The sequence below is a fragment of the Lates calcarifer genome, unplaced genomic scaffold (genome assembly GCF_001640805.2).
Source record: "Lates calcarifer isolate ASB-BC8 unplaced genomic scaffold, TLL_Latcal_v3 _unitig_1352_quiver_842, whole genome shotgun sequence".
NCBI lineage: Eukaryota > Metazoa > Chordata > Actinopteri > Centropomidae > Lates > Lates calcarifer.
The window spans coordinates 8,926-30,450 of record NW_026115463.1 but is presented as its reverse complement, the minus strand read 5'-3'; the positions used below and the strand labels follow the sequence as shown (position 1 = coordinate 30,450).

Sequence of the window (21,525 nt, the reverse complement as noted above, 5' to 3'; positions counted from 1 at the left end):
TGAGTGATATAAACCAGCGATGTATCAGAAAACTAATTTCTATAACAATCAAGTGATGCAGATCCTTTTTTTTCTTCCACAGCTCAATATAGAAATTAAATATATTTTTTAAAAAAAAACAAACAAAATAAACAAAAAACAACACCGCTTTATGATATGTTGAAAATGTGATGACACTGTGATTACATAACAATTTGGTCAACAGTGCACAAGGACAAAGTCTACATCCCAACACACATTTACTATTGGCTGAAAACACCTTGCTTTATTACGAAGAACAAATCAAACTCTTCAGGAAACAGGAAATACTTTACTGAACCAAACCTGGAGAGTTAAAATATCAACATGCACCAAATTTACATGATATACAGAACAATAACAAAACAAAGATCTGTTTATTGATGTGAATTTGAGTAACATGTTGTTGAGTAAGAAACTGTTCAGTTTTATTATTCATTCTTTGACCAACATTTTATTGATCCACAGTTGAAATGGAACTGCACACTCCCCTATACTCTCTCCTCCTGAATCTGAAGTCATCAATTTCTAAATTCATGTCATCAATTTATATTTTTATTCCCCCACCAAAAAACAAACAAACCAAAAAAAATTATCCCTTAATTAGATTTTTTTTAATTACATCCTTTTGTAAAGAAACCTGTGACTGGACCCTTTTGTGTTACAGTTAATCCAGGTTCAGGGATCAAACTCAGAACATTCCCTTCCTGTAGCGATGGATCAACTCTGATACGTCTTCTTTACACACTTTGATCCAACCGTCCTCCTGCATGTGGTACACTAGACAAACACAAACACACACAGATGAACTCATGATGCACAATGACAATTTACCTGTTTCATGTGCTCATGGAAAACAGCTTCATACAATTCAGGTCTTTGCTCAATTTTTTTAACTACATTTTCTGCCAGCAGAGAGATGAAAGGAAAGGAAGAGAGGCGGGACTGACATGCAACAAAAACCCCAGGTTGTCAATTAACTCATTACAAGTAATGAAATTTGACCCAGTTTGGACCAAAGTGACACAGACTGATTAACTGATGAACCAATCCTTGAGCCACGCCGCTGTAACGTGGCTGAAATCAAAGAGAACCACACCGATGCTAAAAGATTCTCAGAGTATACTCACTGTTGACCACTCCACCAGAGTAGGCGTCTCTGTGTGTAGCGTGAGCGATGCCTCGACGGCCCAGTTCATACGCCTCCTCCACCGTCATGTCTTCCCTGTAACCGCTGTCCACCACACCGTAGGCGTAACTGTTCCCACAGCCGGTAGAGAACATACGACCCGACAGACGCGTCCCATTATCATCCACATAGTACAGACCAGGACCCTGGAGAACACACAGTCTTTATATTGGTGCAAGAATAAAGGAACAAAAATGAGGATTTTGGCAGTTTGGCACCAATAAATATTCCCATTCCCATTTATTAAATAAATTGAGGGAAATTCAGTTTTATCAATCAAACTGTCCTCTGTTTCTTGGACAACTACTACTGTATAAATGACAAAAACTTGCCAGTGACCTGAAGTTCACCACATGATTTCCTTTCTCTGTCAAACACTTAAAGACGCTACCTGTTTGTCCCACCCACAGATCATGCTGCCCATGGACAGGCCCATTCCTCTGTAACCCAGCATCATGTTAGACAGCAGCTTGGAGGCAGCAGCCACAGAGATCCTGTGGTTGTTCCTCAGCCTGTACAACCTGGATAAAATAATAAATCAGACATGTAGGCAGTCCAGACTGGCCTGAACATATTTTGTTTTATTTCATGAGGGTGAATGTATTTTGTGTATGTCTTCACTACAGAATATTTGCTATATAATGCCCACTGTAACATGCATGTGTTCATATAAACTCAACACAAGAAAACCCCAGTCAGTCCATGTGGGGTTCAAACCCAGGACCTAGAGCCCAGGACTTTCTACATGTGAAGTCACTGTCAGAACCATTTAAGCCCTTTGCATCACTCAGAAAGGACAAACTAGATCAGAGAGTGGAAAGCTGGTTTTATCAGTCACATTAAGAAACTTAGATCACAATGAGACAACAGGAGCAATATTAAAACACAGTATTACAGACCTGCACTCTTTAGCCAGGAGTCTCTCCCAGTACTGACAGTCTGCAGCGCTGCCTGACATGGTGCCCAGCAGGTACGGGTTGATCTCTATGACCTTGTTGACATCGTTGGATGCTGCAGAGATGAGACACATTTGGGAAAGAAAGACATTTAGTGACAAAGACTGTAGATGGAAGTATGTCAACACTGTGAGGCAGCTCACTGTAGCAGCACTTATTGCCTTCATGTTTTACATTTAAAAGTTCCTCATCAGCCCCTTTATTAACTGAGATGATGAGAAGGTGTTACAGTGTGGTGAAGGTGGCAGTATGACTACTGACTGGGCCATGTGACTCTGTAACTCCCTCTTTTCCTTTACTGCTGCTAATAAGCCATCAAACTGCACCAAGACACAGTCTGTGCATTAACCCACCTTTTCCAACTGTTTGTTAATTCTCCAGATCAGGAAGAGAAAATAGCATTTTTGATACTTTTCCAAATCTGCATATTTACCTAAGTAACGACCAGCTGAGGCTCTGGAGTCCACAGCCACGATGACCCCGTGTGTGAACTTGAAGGCCAGGGTGGTCGTACCGTGGTTCATCTCGATACACACACCTGAGTCATTGTTGCAGGACTTGAGAAAACCTGAGGGCTGTAATGAAACCAAAGAAGGAAACTCAGTGAGCATGAGCGTGTAATATATATCATAAAGTAAATCAATCTGACACTGATTCGTTATAGTTGAGATAAATTAATGATTTGACATTTGATAAGAAGCAGACACGCGCCACACACTGAAAACAAGAGACGCGTAAAATAACTTGAACCACACGCTTCATGCTTGTGTCAGATTTACCTGAAATTAATCAGCATATTAACTTCCTAACAGATCTAATGATACTCACGTCTGCACCCACAGGTACAGCGAATTCCTGAGTTTTGGTCCCGAAATTGTAGTGGTTGGTTCGGTCGACGAGATGCGTCTGTCTTGCTGGAAGAATCTGCCCACGGAGTTCAGAATAAGACTTAAACCCACTTACGTCGAAGAGAGCCATTATGTATTAATGTGGATAAATTATATTTAGGTTATTTTCTATAGTCTACGTGTTAGGTTTTCCAAAATAACGAGGGCGATCGACGAAGCGTCGGCGATAATTTCCTTGTGCGTAACAAAGAATTCGAAAGTGAAACGGTTTAAAAACAATTTCACTTTTTCTGCAGAATATCCTGGAAAATGAGTCATTAACACTAAACTAATGCGTGATTACTAACAAATATACATAACCAATTCTGTTTTAAATCAAAAAGTTCATCGATCAAAATAAAATAAAAAATCGGTGATGTTAAAAAAAAAAGGCTCCAAACTGCAGAAGCCAATAGGAAATCACTGTATGTTTCTCATCATTAGTCTCTAGGCGGAAATGCAGGACTCAGGTTTGGTGAAGCAGAGGTTGATGACATTATTCATACATGTTTGTATATTTCATTCTTATGAACAGTATGAGGCTTTCTTTTTATTAGTTTAACTGAAATACTACAGTGAGTCAGAAAATAGTTACAAAGCATAAAAAGAAATTAGGCAGTGGGGTTCAAACTGAATTTTATTCATTGCTTTTTAAAAATTCTTATTTCATATTTTAAAACGTGTTACAATCCTCTCATTATGGTCTTGGAGTCTCCTTGCAGTACAGCAGAGATTCTCTGAACTGTCCCACATCACAGTGAAGCATAGCAGCAGAGAAGAAAACGTTTTGACAGTGTTAATAAAATGTCAGAGAGTTTTCACTTCTTATATTTAAATTCAGATGAGTAATAATGGAATGAAATTAAAGTTTTTTCCGTTTTCTGCTAAGTGTTGTTTATGTTGTGTGGTTGTGCTTCAGGCTGTATCCATCTGCTGCACTGTCTCCTGTACAACCTCCAGCTTCAAGGGGACAACTTTCTCTGTGAGAACCGGTGTCGTGCCTGGACGATATTTATACTTCATTTTCCTGGATAGATAGATAGATGGATAGATAGATAGATGAAGTTAAATCAAATTATAGATAGACAATAAAAACATAATGCACAATCACACTGTCAGGGACATACCAAAAATATGTCAGAGAGCAGTTCTTGGATAAAGTCGTGCTTGTACCTGTTGTCCTTGTACTCAGACTCCTGGTACGGTCTGATGTAGTCCACTCCTCGTCTGGTGATCACACAGATGTCGATGTTGTTGCCTGAGCCGAGGTCGCTCATGATGCCAGCGTGGATGGCAGCACGCACCAGCTCCTTGGCTTTCTCCAGCTGAAAGAGAGATCAGGGAAATGATGGAGAGGGAAACACTGACATAAAGACCAGAACACAAGAGAGAGGACATTTATCAATATAAAAATCCCACTGCAGACTACAACGTTTTCTATTCAGTAACAGACACAGTTTAGTGAGGAGAAGGCTTAATGTTTTGTTTTTCCATTTTCTTAACTGTTTGCATAATCTATAGATTATACTGCAATTATTCAATTAAATATGTCCAAATGAAATGCCCTCAACTAACAACAATCACATTATGTAAGAGCAGTTGTTTAATGTACAAACCTCCATATCAGGTTTGAACCTGTCCTCTAAAATCCCAAGAGCAGCCAGATCTCCAGATCCTGCATGAACACAAAGTAAAACCAGCTGAAACACAGACTGGATGTCGCCTGGGAGTGAATAAAACACACATCAGCAGTAAATTAAAATAAACTAACAAAGTCATAATCTCTGACACTTTTATTATTTTACTTATTGGACTGACACATAATCAGTCTCTTTAAACTCTTGCATTTGCAGTTTTAAACACTCAGTCTGGTTTGTTGTTTGTTTAAAACCCAACATTTGTACAAAATGACACATTTGAAACATAAAGAACAAAACCTGAGCAGTCGTAACCAGCATGAAGACAGAGAGAGGAGCATCACAGAAAAACAATCTCCACCAACAAAGAATCCAAGAAGAAATGTCACAGACTGAAAACACTTACAGAACAGTGTTATATCACATACCCATTGCAAGGTACGGCACCTTATTTACACTCCCATATGGCCCCACGGTGTACAGGTGGTTCCCAGTGCAGTCCACTCCTCCCAGTATAAGATTGGCTCCAATTTGGCCGTGATACCTGAGGGTCACAGAAACCCTGCTGCTTTAAAATCTTCATTCATATCTAATGTTTAACTCATTCACACACCTCTAGATACAGATACATGTGTGTGTGTGTATCACAAACCTGTACAACATATCCTGTAGTATGTTGACGGCCATGACGACGCGAGGGTTCCTCCCACTGTTCATTGAGAAGATGGTGAGGTTGGAGGAGAGGAGCTCTGTGGTTTTCTCTGTATCTGCTGCTGTACCTGCTCCACAACAACTGGGAGGAGAGAGAGAGAGGAATTATAGTTGGAGTCACTGTAAAAACACCTGGAAATGTCCTGAACATCACAGAGAGTATCTAACACAGAGGTTTCTGTCTTTCAGTATGACACTTACTATATATTTGGAGCAATGTAATGGATCTTGGCGCACATCTTGTCGGCCACCACCTCACTGGAGGTAGCTCTCGTGTCTGCTCCCAGTACCACCCCATCCTAACCAACACAACAGTTAGTCAAATTATATTCATGTGCCTGATGTGCTTTAAGCTCCATGAGGAAACCGATTCATCTGTGTTTACAACTGTGACACCATACAAGACAAAGTTTGTAACTGACAAAAGTTATCTCACATGTGTTTGATCCTTCTGTAAATGTCTGTTATACTGAATTAATGAAATACAGTGGCTGCCTGAAAGGTACCAAGTCAACCTGGTGTGCTTTGAAGAGCAACATAAAGAATAAAATGTATACTTCATAAACTAAAGTATTCAAAGTCACAGTTTTTTGATCCCTGTATATATGTGTCAGGGCAGTTAAAACGGGTTTGTACTTGCCTTGAACACAACTCCTGCTATGGTGGTGCCTGTTTTCAGAGGTTTAGGTGTCTGTCCTCCTTCAAAGAGACCCTCTAATGCAGCATTTCTATAGAGGGGGAGAGTGAGAGGGAGGAGGGGGTAATAGCAAAGGAGGGGTGATCAAGTGATGAATATATAATCATAATAACCGTAAACACATCATTGAACTGATAAACAAGTAGGAAAAAGTTACTTTCACTTTTGATCCCAATGTAAACTCGGTGTTATCGCCAGTTACTTTTTATTTCTACTCAAAACGGATTCAATCTATTTCTCGGATGACATAAAGTAAAGTTCATACCTGGCCACGTTGTCGAAATTAAACCCTGCTGCAGGAGTCTCGAGGACATTTGATAGCGCCATACTGGATCAGACTGCGGCTTCTCTGCGCGTCTCAGTGCGCGTGAGGTCGCTGTTCGGAGCGTCACCTCTCCTTCCTCTCTTTCGATTTTGGAGTGAAAATGGAGAAACACTGCACGGACTCACAAGTCAAAGGAGTCAGCACAGGGGTGAGTAAATCCGGATCGGTTCACTTATATCCTCTAACACTGATGCAGCACCACAGTCTTTTACGACTAAAATGATCTATAATCGAGTTCGCGTGTGAACAGGTGATGCTGTACCTGGAGAGTAACTCAGTAACAAAGTGAGATTACAACGACTGGATATTTTAGTATGAGTAAACGTAATATTATCTCTGAACGAGTAGTTTAATCTTTATATTTCTACAGAGTAAACGACTGGCTACACTTTCATTTTGACTGAAAAAAAAAACACCCGTTCACAGAACTCTAAATCCCAGAATTCATAGCTCTGTTCAGTCTACATGAATGAACTCGAAGTCAGGAGAAATTAGTTTACCTGTGAAGCTGTATTGTACTCATGCTTTGTTTGGCTACTTCTCATGTCTGAGAATGAAAGTTAACAACAGTCACTGTCTTTGCCTCAGACCACCATCCTGGCCGCCATTTTTGATGGAGGGGTCGTGATTGGTTCAGATTCCAGGGCTTCCATTGGAGGGTGAGGATTAAGCTGCCTACATTATTATTATGAATCAATAATTCAGCAAAGGGACTGCTTCATAACATAGTATTAAAATTAGGTGAATGTTAAATTAAAAACAGAAGAAGTCAGGATGATATGTGCAGAACCTCTGAAAGATGTTTTATACAGATTTGTGAAGAGAAAAAAATGTTTCATTCAGAGCACAAATGCTCTATATTGAAAACAGACAGAGTTTGAATATTTTTCATGTCATGAAAATCCAATAATCATTAGTAATAGAGTGTTTTAAGTGTCAGCAACTGTATGTTACACTTATCCAGTAAAACTACATTAGACATAAACTTCAAAACTTCCTCTGCTGAGTATCAGGTGTTGTTCTGTTAAACTCACTGGTGACATAACTGTTTACTCAAGAACTGTACTTAAGTACAGTTTTGATGTCCTCTACTTGAGCTTTTTATTTTACTTCATACTTTTACTCCACAGATTTTACACATACTTTGGCAGTTTATTAGGTACACCAAGCTAAAACTAATGCAGTGTTGAAATATCTTACTGTCATGAACGTTATAATGGTCAGGTTTTTATTGAAATTGTTTCAGAGAAGTATATAACTTTGTGGTCATTTTGGAGGCTGCTGGTAAATTGTATTTGTGTTCATTCTCTCTCATCTCTTCAGGGAATATGTATCATCAAAGACCATCAACAAGGTGATTCAGGTTCATGACCAGATCTTCTGCTGTATGGCAGGTTCACTCGCAGACGCTCAGTTTGTCACCAAGGCAGCGAAATCCCACCTGGCCTTCCACAGGTGCCACACAAACTCATATGAATACAGTCACACATATTACACACACACACACGCACACACCGTTGTATCCAAACTAAAATCCTGTTTGTGTTAGTGAACTGTCTCACACACATAAACATACATGTAACACTGATTCTTCACCTATAGGACAGCGTTATCTTTAAAGTGTGACTCTGCTTGAGCCTGTTTCTCCTCTCTGATCCTCAGTGTGCAGATGGAGAACCCTCCACTGGTGATCGCAGCTGCATCAGTGCTGAAGGAACTGTGTTATAAAAACAAGGAGGAGCTGCAGGCCGGCTTCCTCACTGCAGGCTGGGACAGGAAGAAAGGTCCACAGGTAGGCAGTGGTAAAGAAGACAGAGATGATGGCAGGACTCAGTGAGTCCACCTTGTTGCATAAAGCTGCACTGACGTCCTCCATCTTCCTCCAGGTGTACGTCGTGTCTCTAGGTGGGATGTTAGTCAGTCAGCCTGTCACCATCGGTGGCTCCGGCAGCACTTACATCTACGGCTACGTTGACGCCAAATACAAACCCAACATGAGCAGAGAAGAATGCCTACAGTTTGCCACCAATGGTACCGTCTTATTATTTTACTTAACTTTCCAAACCATGACAGGATTTGACTCAGATTTGACTCAAAATTTAACCTAATATGAGAGGTTTGATTTATATTTAGAGGACAGATGTTTATGTTCCTACATATAGGCTACAATCCAAAGATCTGGGGCTTCTGTTCGTGGAAAGAGTTAAATCAGTTTTTAAACACAGATGTTTGTTGGTAGCTCAGTGGTTGCATGTAGCTGCATGTTAATGTTTGTTCACCTTGACCCACTGCCCTTTTCTCCTGCTTTTTATTCCTTTCTATCTTCCTTCCTCCTCTGCTCTGCCTTCATTTCATCCCTCTGTTCCTGTTCTCACAGCTCTGGCTTTGGCCATGGGCAGAGACAACGTCAGTGGGGGCGTGGCTCACCTGGTGGTGATCCAGGAAACAGGGGTGGAGCACGTGGTTGTACCTGGTGACAAACTGCCCAAGTTCCATGATGAGTGACCAACTTCAAACCACCACTGAAATTAGATTTTTGTGGTTATTTTGCATTATAGAATAATTTCCCAGAGCAACAGTTTTATCATTCATTTGCTCTGTGTCAGAGTAGGATGTAACAAAACACACACATACACTCACCTGGAGTCAGACACATCTTCAACACTCACTTCCATTATAGAAGCAGGTGTCTGTCTGTCTAGGTGTCCACATCATGTTTTGTGTTGTTTTTTTCTTGTAACGTGGAAATATGTGAAATTAAAATAAACAATAATATTTTCAAAAACCTTTTCCCCCTTCTTCTTTCTTTCTTTTATCACGTGTTTAAAATTATTTCTATTTCCTCTCATTTTTCTTAATTTCTTGTGCAGCATTTAATGTTTCTCGGCTGTGTAATGGGTTGGTGACAGTTATACCAGTAAAAAGTCTGATGCACTCAGTCGTTTCAGTTAAACAGAGGGAGGTCGATTCAACTTTCAATTTCGATTTCACTCAGGAAAACATGGAGTCCGTCTAATGTTTGATGGCAGACTGGATTTTATGAACCAAACAACAGAGCAGATCTGAAACGGTTCTGTGGCGTTAGAGAAGGTTTCCAACAACAAGGAAACGGTATAAACCGGGACAGCTCGACTGAACGTGTCGGTTTTCGTCCCTTTTCTTCTCGCGCAGTCAGACACGGTCGGTGCCGTCGTTACCGGAGACTCTGCAGAGCAGCAACATGTTGGGAGAAACGGGACCGGAGTGGTTGTCTGAGGAGGTGAAAACCGGAGTGAGTATTAGATTTTTACTGTGTCAGAGTTACCTGGTGGCCTCGTGCACACCTGCATGTATGTACTGCTGAGCCTCACGCGGAACTGATCGTAACAGATCCACGGAGTTAATTCTGAATATTTCTTCTTCCTCTGTTCGTAGACGACCATTATCGCCATAGAGTTTAATGGAGGGGTCGTGCTGGGGTCTGATTCCCGAGTGTCTGCGGGGTGAGTCTGCATGTGCGTGTGTTTCCGTGATGGAAAGTAACTAAGTACATTTACTCAAGTACTGTACTTAGCTTACAGCTTGTACTTGTATCATTAACCTCCAACGTTTCAAGTGTAACTGTTTCAACTGTTTGATGATGATAACATTTAGCAAACATTTTAGTTGTTTATGTGTGCGCTGTGTATCCAGTTCTATCTGAGTAATACTGTCTTCATTAACAGAGCAGCAACTCTTTACCTTATCATGCATAATAATTTTAAACTCTTCCATCTCTCCTTACATCCACTATGTCTTCTTCTTTTCTCTCTGTGTCGGTTTCTTCGCTCACACTCTCCCTCTCCCTCTTCATCCCTCCATCCAGAGCATCAGTGGTGAACAGGGTGATGAACAAACTGTCTCCTCTCCATGATAAGATCTACTGTGCTCTGTCAGGATCTGCAGCAGACGCTCAGACCATTGCTGAGATGGTCAACTACCAGCTGGATGTGCACAGGTAGATACACCGTGAAGAGACCCATGGACATATCGCTCCCTAGTTATATTTTTCAAGATATCAGTGTTGTTGTGGCGTTCAAATGTGTCCACGTGTCTAAGTCACAGTGCACACTGGTTTGTCTCTGTAAGACTCTGTATGTCCCTGATGATTTCTTGTGTCAGTATTGAGATAGGTGAGGACCCCCAGGTTCGTTCTGCTGCCACTCTGGTGAGAAACATCTCGTACAAATACAAGGAGGAGCTGTCGGCGCATCTCATCGTGGCCGGCTGGGACAGAAGAGATGGAGGACAGGTCAGGAAACACGTGCTGTATTTAGCTGCAGTCTGAAGGAGAGAAGTTTTAATGTAGATAGATCACTGGGAAAAACGTGATGTTAAGATTATGTTTTAAAAATGTCTCTGCAACTTATGCTCAGGTGACCTTGGGGTACAATAGCTTAATAGGTAGAGCAGTTTTTGTAAATTATCCTATCTGAGCTTAACGTTACAGCTGTCTGTGCAGAAGTAAATTTCAATCTGTCCTGTTCCTCTCTGACCTCTCAGGTGTTTGCGACCCTGAATGGTCTCCTGACCAGGCAGCCTTTTGCAGTTGGTGGCTCTGGCAGCTCGTATGTTTATGGGTTTGTTGATGCTGAGTATCGCAGAGGCATGAGCAAAGAGGAGTGCCAGCAGTTTGTTGTCAACAGTAAGTTTATTCTTGTCACACATATTATTGGATAGTGAAAGAGATAATAGACAATCATCCTTCTTGTGCTGACTGCTGAAAAGATCATGATTTCACTTTTAGTTTTATTATTTCTTTGACTTTTTAATGTTTTTCTTGGGAGGGTGGGGGTTGATGGCAGGCTGCCCTGCCAAGACAGTGGTAGGAGAAACACTGATTTGGATCAGTCTCCTGACCTCTCTCACCCCGTCTCTTATTCTCTTTCTTGTAGCTCTCTCTTTGGCAATGAACCGTGATGGCTCCAGTGGCGGTGTAGCTTACATCGTCACCATCGACGAACACAGCACAGAGGAGAAAGTCGTTCTGGGAAATAACCTGCCGACCTTCTTTGATCAGTGATCAGTGCCAAGCTACTGATCTGCAAAATCCAATTATGTTTGTTTTCCTCACAATAACTGTGGCTAATTTTTGACTCAACTCTCAACTAACTCAGCTTGTAAAGTGAAATATATTTGACAAGTAAACCTTAATAATAATTTTAATTTAAAAAAAACTGCATCCCTCTCTAATTCCCAAAGCGTGACCATGTAGCTCTTGTATTAGTATAATTCAAAAGTTGTTCACACACACACTTTTCCTGATCAGGGAAATTTTACTGACACTGGGTTTTGTTAATTTTAGTTAATTGTTAATGTGTAACTCTGACAAGATTATCTCACAAGATATATAATAGTTAAGTTTATTAGCTCTGTCCCAACAGGTCATTCAAGGTCACAACTTGCTGCATTATTCTGCCAGTGAGATCACAAGACAGTAGTACAAACAATTTATGGTTTAATGGGCCAAAGTAGCAGGATAAATAAAAGTAAATTAACCTGCAGAACCCCTGATATTCCTGAAGCATCTCTATAAACAGTCCCACAGAGACACTTTCTCCAACATGAGCACTGAGCAGCTGTCTGTGTGAGGTATTCACTCTGACAATCATATCACCAAAAAGTGAAAGTCATACCATTAAAGGATTATGTCACCCTTTTCAGCATGTGACAGTTTTTTTATCCCCAGGACAAAGAGGACTGGTTGGTGGTTGGTCTCCTGGCTGAACAGTTTAGACTGAACATAGTGAAAAGTCTTAAATTTATGTGCATTTTAAATGATAAAAAATACAATACAAGAACTGTGCTATACGTTTTTTATTTAATTTTTTGCCAATAAATCTGGTTTTATGACACCACTACATCATATCCAGGAATATGATGTAGTTATTTAGGTGGAGGATGATGATGATGATAATTATAAATACTTCACATGTATAACCACACAGTTTAATTATCCTGAACTGCTCTGCTCCAGGCTGTAGTTTTGTGTCTCTGGGTTTCAGGGAAACCCCTGTTCAGCCAGAAAATGAAACTGAAAGTAGGTGAAAACTAAAACACTGGTGCGGCAGCAGAGCAGGTCAAACGAGGACGACTGTTACTGTAAAATGGCAGGTAACACAGCAACAACCATCCACACAGTGGCTGCTTTGACTTTAGCAGTCTGCGTCGACCTTTCTTTGTTTTACGCGTCAGGGTTTGTAGTCACTCTCAGCGTCTTTGGACATCTCGCTCGTCTCTGGTTAACTGCGGCTCTCCGGTGTTCGGCTTTAATCGCTGTGGGTCTGTTCTCCCTCGGAGACCTCAGACCTTTGCTGATTCGTCTTATAACGGCGCACAGTCTCCTGCCCGCGGTGTTTGGGACCGGGACCAAGGCGCTCTACTATGAGGAGAGCCAGTGTGGCCAGGTGGCGGGCATGCACTGCTGGATGGTCTGCACCGGAGCGTCGCTGGCTGCTGCGCTGTTCTGGGAGATCACCATCCCGGACAGCGACGAGGCAGCCGAAGAGAATAAGCAGAAGGCTAGAGAGCTGTTAATGAGAGTCGTCCGTCTGTACAGACCCTACTATCACATGCTGTGTGGAGGGTTTGTGTTCCTGTCGCTGGCTGTCATCTGTAAGTATCCAGCTGAGGATGATTTTAGTGTAGGGCGCTGAACATGATAGTGAGTCTTAGAAAATTGTGCAGACTGATGATGATAATGTCCGGTTGTCAGCTGTGGATACTGTGGAAAGTATTGTTAAAACACTGTTATTTTCATTTTATTTATTAGTATGATTTGCACATAGTCTGTTTTAAATTTGGAATCTCATTGTTGGAATATAAACATTAATCTTGGAGGAGTTGTAACTCTAATTTACGTGTGTACTTAAATTATATGAACCTGTGTGTCTCCTCTCAGGTGAGATGTTCATCCCGTTCTACACTGGGAGGGTCATTGACATCCTGGGTGGTCAGTACCAGCAGAATGAATTCATATCTGCACTGCTCTTCATGGGCCTGTACTCTGTGGGAAGGTACGAGACGATGTTTTCCTCCACAGTCATCCATTAGCATCTGTCAGTGGCTCAGTGCATAACTAACTAACTTTAATCTCTTTGTACTATCAGCTCTGCGAGTGCAGGCTGCAGAGGGGGTCTCTTACTTTGCACCATCAGTGCCTTCACATGCAAAGTGAAAGTCATGCTGTTTGGGGCTTTGACCAAACAAGACATTGGATTCTTTGAGACGATAAAGACAGGTAAGGCTTTTATAATATAACATGCAGTTACACCGTATGAATAATTCTTCAGTATACATGAAGGGTACAAGACATCAGGTTGAGATCAAACAGAACACACAAAGACAGAACAAAATAGTGCAGGACAAGACAAGGCATATTGGACAAGACAGGTGAAGACAAGATAAAAGAAACAGGACAGAAAATAATGGAACAACACAAGACAAACCAAAGAAGAACGCGACAGAACAGGACAAGACAATTTATATTCATGTTCTGTGCAGGTGAAATCACATCCAGGTTGTCCAGAGACACCACTCTGATGGCCGAAACAGTGTGTCTGAATGTCAACATACTGTTGAGGACATTCATCAAGACGATGGGTATGATCTCCCTGATGATGAATCTTTCATGGAAGCTCACGTTCCTCGCATTGATGGAGACGCCCATCACTGGCCTCATTGAGAACATCTACGACACACACTACCAGGTATCAGGTTTATTCATCTACCACGTCAAATAAACACTGAGAACCACAAACTCATATGTATATGACATCCTTTACCAAGAAAGTATTCATAGTCATTTCTAGTGATAAGTAAGTAAGCCACAAATTTGCAACAATTTATTTAATTTAAGCTGCATTTTCTTGAAGTACTCACACTAGTTTTTTTATTCCTTCCTCAGAGGTTGTCCCTGGCAATGCAGGACTCCATGGCTCTGGCTAATGAAGCAGCGAGTGAGGTAGTGTCTGGTATTCGTGTGGTGCGGAGCTTCAACACAGAAAAACATGAAGCCCGTCGCTATGACAACCGCTTGATGGGCACAAAAGCCCTCAAGACCCGCCGGGACATTGTCTCAGCTGTTTATCTGCTCGCACGGAGGGTGAGAAGTTTGTAATATTTTTTGAAACTATTTTTTTTGGAACTCATGTAGTGTTGACTCTATCATTGCCTATGTGCATTGCATATGTGTGTGTTTGTAATCCTGTCTACAGTTGACAGGGTTGGCCATGCAGGTCCTCATGTTGTACTACAGCAGGCTGTTAATCCAGAGTGGACAGATGACAACTGGCAACATGGTTTCCTTCATCCTCTACCAGTCAGATCTTGGAGACAACATCAGGGTATCCCATATCCCATAATCCTCTGTGGATTGTTGTCAGTCAGGGCTCGTCATTGGAGTATTAGAGTTTAGCAGTTAAGCTAAGAGAACTTTTTATTCCTACTCAAGTCGAAAAGTCGGCATTTGAAAAAGAAAAACAAAAAAGACAGTTTCACCAATCTTTGAACAGCAAGAACATCAGTATCAGATGACCTTAAAAGTCCAGACAACTCATAGCTCTTAAGTGTGTCTAACTGGACATATCTTCCCTGTAATATGCTATTCTGAACATATAATTCCTTGTAAAATATTTATATTTATTTTACTGCAACTCTGACTGTAGACGCTCTATAAATGAAAGCATGTCTCTTTAAGTGATCACTTCACCAACGCTGTCCTGTGACTGCCGTCTTCCAGACACTCACCTACATCTTTGGTGACATGCTGAACTCGGTGGGTGCTGCTGGGAAAGTGTTTGAGTACCTGGACCGAAAACCTCAGGTCGACACAGACGGAAAACTCAAACCTGATCAGCTGATAGGACACGTTCACTTCCACAGTCTCAACTTCGCCTATCCTTCAAACCCCAACAAAATGGTGCTACAGGTGAGAGCTCAATGTCAGGTAGATCTTTGGTTTCAATTCAGACAATTCATAAGTAAAATTAAATAAATAGAGGAAAAGATTATTAACAGTTACCTACAATTACTAAAACCATTAATACCATTGCTATCTCCTTGATTCAGGATTTTTCCTTGGAGCTGAAGCCGGGTCAGATGACGGCCCTGGTGGGTCCGTCTGGAGAAGGAAAAAGCACCTGTGTGAGTCTGCTGGAGCGATTCTACGAGCCACAGGAGGGAGAGATCCTACTGGACAATGAACCGCTGAAATCCTACGACCACCAGTTCCTCCACAAGAAGGTCATTAGTCAGCAGTATTTTTTCTGATGGTGATGAAGCTCCTGTCTTGGAAAACGTTTTATCTTGTGTTTAAATTGGTTTATTTTTGTGAATACAACATCAACAATTTTAGAGAGCATTAAGCACTCATCCATCACTCATCACCTTTGACCTTTAACAAAAAAGTAAAATTCAGAAAATGAAGTGTGTTCTGAGATGTGAGTTATACATCTGATTTAGTGTGAATTTTACTTTTATAATGTGTTAAACAGTCGAGCTGATGAGAGTGTGTTAACAGGTCGCAGTGGTGAGCCAGGACCCAGTGCTCTTCTCTGGCACCATTAGAGACAACATCGCCTACGGGCTTCCTGACTGCTCATTGGATGAGATCCAGGAAGCAGCACGCAAAGCCTACGCCCACGACTTCATCAGGCAGCTGGAGAAAGGCTACGACACAGGTGAACACCGCTGAATGCCTGCAGAAAGGAATTATAAAGAAAATATCATTTGGAGAGAAAGAACAACTTTGTGTTTATTTATTTTAAACATTGTTATTTGATGGAGATGAAATTTGTGCACAGTGAAGACTGAATATTCCTCACTGCATCAAATTGTTTTTTTATTTTAAACCTTTCACATCAGCCTGTTCTGATGTTATAATGTGGTTAATTTCTCAGAGGTGGGTGAAGGAGGCGGCCAGTTGTCCAAGAGCGAGAAGCAGCAGATCGCCATCGCTCGAGCTCTGGTCAGACAACCACAGGTCCTCATTCTGGACGAAATAACCAGCTCTCTGGACACTGAGAGTGAAAATAAGGTACAATATACTGCAACTTCTAACACTGTATTGTCCAGTATATCCTCAGCATACCATCTTTCAACTGCATAGTTCTGTTTAGTTTTTTTATTCCTTCATATATCATTCATTTTACATATTATAAGATATATCTAAATGCTTCCTCTGACATCCATTAGCTCTGTGTTCATCTGAAAAGAGAGTCATACCATGTGGATAATAATAATAAAACTAAATATTTCTGTGACTGACTCTTCACAGGTCCAGCAGGCCCTGGCTAGCTGTCCCAACCAGACGCTTCTGGTCATCGCTCACAAGCTGAAGACCGTTGAGAAGGCAGATCAGATTGTTGTGATTGGTGGTGGCAGAGTTGAGGAGAAAGGGACTCACCAGGAACTGATGAACATGAAGGGGAGCTACTACAAACTGGTGGAGAAGCTTTTCACTGAGGGAAACTCGGTGCAATGAAAAACTACTGTCACTGTGTAAATGCTGCAGTTTGATGTGAGATAATTCTGTTTCAGTTCAACAGCAGCTAACCTGATGAAGATGTGTGATAACAAGTTGGAATTACTGTAAATATTTAAGTCAAATTTTTTTGTGTAAATATTGAAAAATAATTCGCATTTTTTAGACGTTTTCTGTACTTTAAAAATGCACCTTTACAACTCTGTTAGTGTTACACATCTATTATTTATTTTGCAGACTGTTCTAATCACATCAGGCGTTGTAAATGAATCAAATTACTTTTCTAATGGATATAAATCTGCTATAACATTTTCCATTTCCTTGTATTCTGTGAATGTGAATAAAGATTTGACATGATGACACACAGCTGACACCATAACTTTAATTTATGATCAGAGTGGTCAAAGGTTGCTTTATTGGTCTGTTCCAAATAAAAGGTTGATCAACAACATAATTTTGGATCATACTCAGTGGCCTCATTTGACTCCTGCCAGGACAAACTTTATCTGAATGTGTTTGTTTGGCTTTATGTCAAATATTCATAAAGTCTGAAACCAAATACATTCACACATTCATACAGACATAAATTAAAAAATGTGAATAAACATGGAGAATGCAGGGTTTGGCCAACGTGATCAGATTTGTTCCATACACAGTAAAAATAAAAAAATAAAAGTAAATGAGATAATCATTAAAGCATTTTCTAAATGTCACTATATAGATGCAATAATAAGAAAAACTACTTCAAAATAAAGGAACACAGATTAGATTAGATTTTAAAAAATAACTAAAATGACTCAAGTATTATCAAACATGTTAATTATGAGTTTGTTATACCTGTTGTCTGAGGCCTTTGAGTTTTTCTGATCATATAATCAGTGTGTGTTGTATTTCTGGTTTGAAGCTGATGCAGTGCATTAAAACACAGCAGGTCAGGGTTGAGTTTTATTGTCTGCGCTGACCTGGAAAGTCCCTGACTACCAATCTGTGTGTGTTGTTTTTATGACTGAGATGGTTTGGAAAGTTGCCTGGTGATGTGTGTCATAAACACCAAAGGTAGAGTGAAACGATCAAGTAGCACCAAATCAAAACACCAACCCCCTCTATCGACATCAATCAGACTGTTCGCTGCCATTTTGTCAAGACTCCTCTTCATCCACAAAATGGTGGCGAAAGTCACGTGTTTCAAACAGATCAGATATTCGCTTCTCCTGCATTTCAACGCCTGCATGACTTTTTAGAACTTAAAGTATCCTGAGACAGGTTCAGGAACATATGTGTCATTTTGTCTCTTTTTTAAATCTACTGTAATTATAGGTGCTTGTGTTTACATGTAAACCCAACCTGCAGGAGGAAACAGCATCATTCACACTAAAACAGCTTTATGTGTTATTTTTCAACATGTTTTAAGTGTGTTAAGTTAAAGTTTGTTTCAACACAACCTTTGCTTGCAGTATTATGCTGCACACATTGGTTGCACGTTGCTGTTTCAACATGAACTGAAGTATTGCATGCTGCTCTATGACTGGAAGTTGGTCTGTTTCCTGTTGGAACTTATCAAAACTTTTTTCACATTATCTGGATGAACCAAATAAGATGTGTGGTGGTCCGGTGTAAAAAACAAACATTTTTTCATTGTTCTAAAAACGCCGGACAGTTTGTAGACACAAGGTTTCGGGCACAGTGACTCATCAGAAAACTTGGCTGCTTCCCATCAGCATGGTGTGCTGCCTGCGGGTCAATAAGGCAGCAGGGCTTAAAGTGGAAATGCAAAGCTGCCGCCATCTTAGGCTACACCTCAACACAAAATGTCTGACAGCGTGCGTGCACACAAAACCTGCACTATCAAGACAAATCAAAGATGATACAGTGAATCTGTGGATTGATCTGTCACTGTGATGTGACAGAAAAGAGTCACCCTCATGCATCCTCAAACCTGAGTGTGCACTAAAATATACTCTATATATATTCCTGTGTGTGAGTGTGTGTGTGTCTTTGTATTTGCGTATGTGCCGAGAAGCTTTTGCCTAACCAGTTCTGCACCATACCACTTCACCACGCAGCCGAGCTGGAAAGTCCCTTATCTTTTTTCTTTCACTTTCTTTCTTAATTGTTTGGGCAGTGGCCGTCTGACTCAGCCAAACCGAAGCCAAGCCCAAGGTCTTGTGACTGAACTTGTTCTGGTTTTGTCTCTCTCCTTTTAGGTTTGCAGCTTTTGTTGATTTTTTCAGCGTCAGTATTTGGTTTGATACACTATATCTGCCACACAGGCTGTCAGATGGGCTGCCAGCGAGTGGCTGTTGATGGAGAGTTTTCTAGTAAACCTGTTGTTTCAATTGCAAGGTATCATCTCCCTCTACCAGGCCTTAATTGTTTCAAAACAGGTTTTACCAGTGCCAAAGGACCAGGTCGCCTACACAGGTCTCCTATTGTTGCTTTAATAAACAAGTCATGAAAATAGCCATCCCTGTATTAGGTCTGTAAGCCTGTTACATAGTTTGAACACTTAAAATGGTTGGTAAAGTAACAGACAGAGGATTATTATAACTGTATAGATCCTGCTTGATCCCAAAATTAAAGTCTTTCAGAAGTGAGAGAAAATGAGTCACTTGACAGATTAGCTTCACTGTAACATAAAACTTGCTTCTGTTCTCTCTAAACCAAAAGTAATACAGAAACTGAAGCAACAAAACTGACACTGATGCAGCTTCTCCTCACCTCAGTTTGTGTGACAGATGTATGAAAAATGAGTTATTATTGAATTAATATGTCTGATCTGGAGTGTCACATGACGCTGTTATGGATATACTGTTTTACTTGTGGTAATAGTAGCCAGATAAAACCACTGTGCAGGCATTAAACTGAGCCAGGGAGAGTATTGTATTGTTTTATAGCCAGGTAAACCCCCACTGTTATTTTGTGAATCCCCTAACTTCCCCTGGGGAGTGTGACAATTGCAACGTTAAATACAGCAAGAGTTTTTAGAGATTACTAACGAGGCATCAAGCAGTTAATGTGTGATTTCCCAAGTTGATGGTAATGAACACACACCACATGATCAGTGGAGGGAAGTCCCGGCTTCAGAACAAAAGTCAAATGAATTGGACAAACAGAAACACACACCAACCCTGAGCAGTGTAACAGCGCCGCGGTTGGCTGTGTTTGGCACTTTTATCAACAGCCATGTGATTTCTTGGAAACCCTGCCTGGCAGATAGGCTAAAGTTAGGGGATTCTCCAGCAGAGGATAGAAACGTTGCTCTCGACTGACATCTGGTGGGAACCACAAAACAGTCCTGCAAAAGAAAACATGAAAACAACTGTGCTGAAAACTGCCAACGACACAAACCACATTGGTTTAAGAGGTGGTTATAATCAGATTTGTTATGTAGCAGGGTTTCAGTTCTTGGTTGGTATAGATTTTGTGTTCTATGAGCTCTTGTGGTATCTATAGATTAACAGGAAACCACAGACATATATGTGACAACAGGGCCACATGAATGCACAGCAGAACCCACCAAAAAAGGAATTAACATAGTGACATAGTGGGAGTTACACTGGTTGATTGTGATTTATTTTTGGATGCATCCGTCACTGGACATATTGTGTAAGATCTGTATATTTTAGCAGGGGAATCAAAATGCAGAGACTTTGTTATCTTGTGTGTGAACTCCTAAACTGGCAGGTTGAAGGGATTGAAGCGTTTGATTTTCGGCTACAGGACCGGTCTCTCTTATTACCATAAAACTGTACTGAAACCAGGTCGGACAGATTCCCATGATGTCAGTTTCAGTGCAGTATGGTGGGTGGGAGAGTGACATAATTTACTTAAAACAGAGAGATGAAGAGCATCAGGAAGAACAACAGCACCCCATGTGCGTATCTCAGGCAAAACCAGGCAACCATGTGATTTCCTGTAACTCCGTCTCAGTCTGGTGAACCAGCCACTGTAAACCGACTGGCATAAGTCTTGGCAAAAGATATAAACGATAGATCTCGAGTGCCCTCAAGTGGGACAAAATAAGAAATTATTTTATCCAGTAATATCTATGATCAATTTAGAGCCATGTTGAATCACCCAGGTTGTGTTTGTTTTATGTTAAATTATAGCTAACTGTGACTTTAACTACAGTATAACCTTACATTAGACCAGAATGTCTTCCAGAATATTTTAAAGGATAGATTCACAGTTTTTAAGTTTGTCTTAAAACAACAGTCAGGTTTTACTTTTTGTTCTGACCATTAAAAATCCCTTTTTAATCTGTTGGGGACAAAATCCATTTAACATGTCCTGTTTAGTTTTTATAACATTTTATGTAATTTTGAGCTGTAATTTTACCAGTCATGTTTTCATTCATAATTTCATATTGTATTGGCCCACATGGTGAGTACTTTTACATGTACAATTTCCAGTTGAACTAGTAGTAAATATATATATATATATATATATATGTATGCATTAGGAACACTGTTCAGGTTGCATGTGAACATGCATTCCTGTGAACATACCCCCAGAGAACCCTCAGCTCCTCCTAGGTCCGGCCCCCCTATTTAGTTGGAGGGTATTTAAAGCACCTGTGGGAACATGGACTCTCTTTGCTTTCT

General features: G+C 40.7%; 5 protein-coding genes across 5 annotated transcripts; 3 read left to right on the top strand and 2 right to left on the bottom strand.

The window, feature by feature from the left end:
• Window positions 1-243: 243 nt before the first annotated feature.
• On the bottom strand, window positions 244-3,429 carry LOC108888424 (proteasome subunit beta type-8). Its single transcript, XM_018684413.2, has 6 exons — window positions 2,992-3,429; window positions 2,597-2,738; window positions 2,107-2,218; window positions 1,599-1,728; window positions 1,149-1,353; window positions 244-798 (listed from the first exon to the last, which is right to left on the bottom strand). Exons 1-6 carry the CDS (start codon window positions 3,139-3,141, stop codon window positions 710-712), a joined length of 828 nt encoding a protein of 275 aa, XP_018539929.1. The 5' UTR covers window positions 3,142-3,429; the 3' UTR covers window positions 244-709.
• A 240-nt stretch (window positions 3,430-3,669) lies between these two features.
• Window positions 3,670-6,508, bottom strand: LOC108888423 (proteasome subunit beta type-7). The gene is made up of 8 exons (XM_018684412.2): window positions 6,361-6,508; window positions 6,039-6,126; window positions 5,600-5,697; window positions 5,340-5,480; window positions 5,116-5,231; window positions 4,667-4,725; window positions 4,224-4,375; window positions 3,670-4,077 (listed from the first exon to the last, which is right to left on the bottom strand). The coding sequence occupies exons 1-8, from the start codon at window positions 6,420-6,422 to the stop codon at window positions 3,966-3,968; spliced, it is 828 nt and encodes a 275-aa protein (XP_018539928.1). The 5' UTR covers window positions 6,423-6,508; the 3' UTR covers window positions 3,670-3,965.
• LOC108888425 (proteasome subunit beta type-6-B like protein) lies at window positions 6,423-9,205 on the top strand. The gene is made up of 6 exons (XM_018684414.2): window positions 6,423-6,568; window positions 7,009-7,079; window positions 7,744-7,875; window positions 8,083-8,212; window positions 8,307-8,451; window positions 8,798-9,205. Exons 1-6 carry the CDS (start codon window positions 6,521-6,523, stop codon window positions 8,923-8,925), a joined length of 654 nt encoding a protein of 217 aa, XP_018539930.1. The 5' UTR covers window positions 6,423-6,520; the 3' UTR covers window positions 8,926-9,205.
• A 182-nt stretch (window positions 9,206-9,387) lies between these two features.
• Window positions 9,388-12,297, top strand: LOC108888422 (proteasome subunit beta type-9). The gene is made up of 6 exons (XM_018684410.2): window positions 9,388-9,691; window positions 9,835-9,902; window positions 10,265-10,396; window positions 10,561-10,690; window positions 10,942-11,083; window positions 11,334-12,297. The coding sequence occupies exons 1-6, from the start codon at window positions 9,641-9,643 to the stop codon at window positions 11,459-11,461; spliced, it is 651 nt and encodes a 216-aa protein (XP_018539926.1). The 5' UTR covers window positions 9,388-9,640; the 3' UTR covers window positions 11,462-12,297.
• A 172-nt stretch (window positions 12,298-12,469) lies between these two features.
• LOC108888421 (antigen peptide transporter 2) lies at window positions 12,470-17,375 on the top strand. The gene is made up of 11 exons (XM_018684409.2): window positions 12,470-13,053; window positions 13,340-13,454; window positions 13,548-13,678; window positions 13,942-14,147; window positions 14,345-14,542; window positions 14,655-14,783; window positions 15,179-15,367; window positions 15,508-15,681; window positions 15,959-16,118; window positions 16,338-16,474; window positions 16,715-17,375. Exons 1-11 carry the CDS (start codon window positions 12,546-12,548, stop codon window positions 16,919-16,921), a joined length of 2,154 nt encoding a protein of 717 aa, XP_018539925.1. The 5' UTR covers window positions 12,470-12,545; the 3' UTR covers window positions 16,922-17,375.
• Window positions 17,376-21,525: the final 4,150 nt, after the last annotated feature.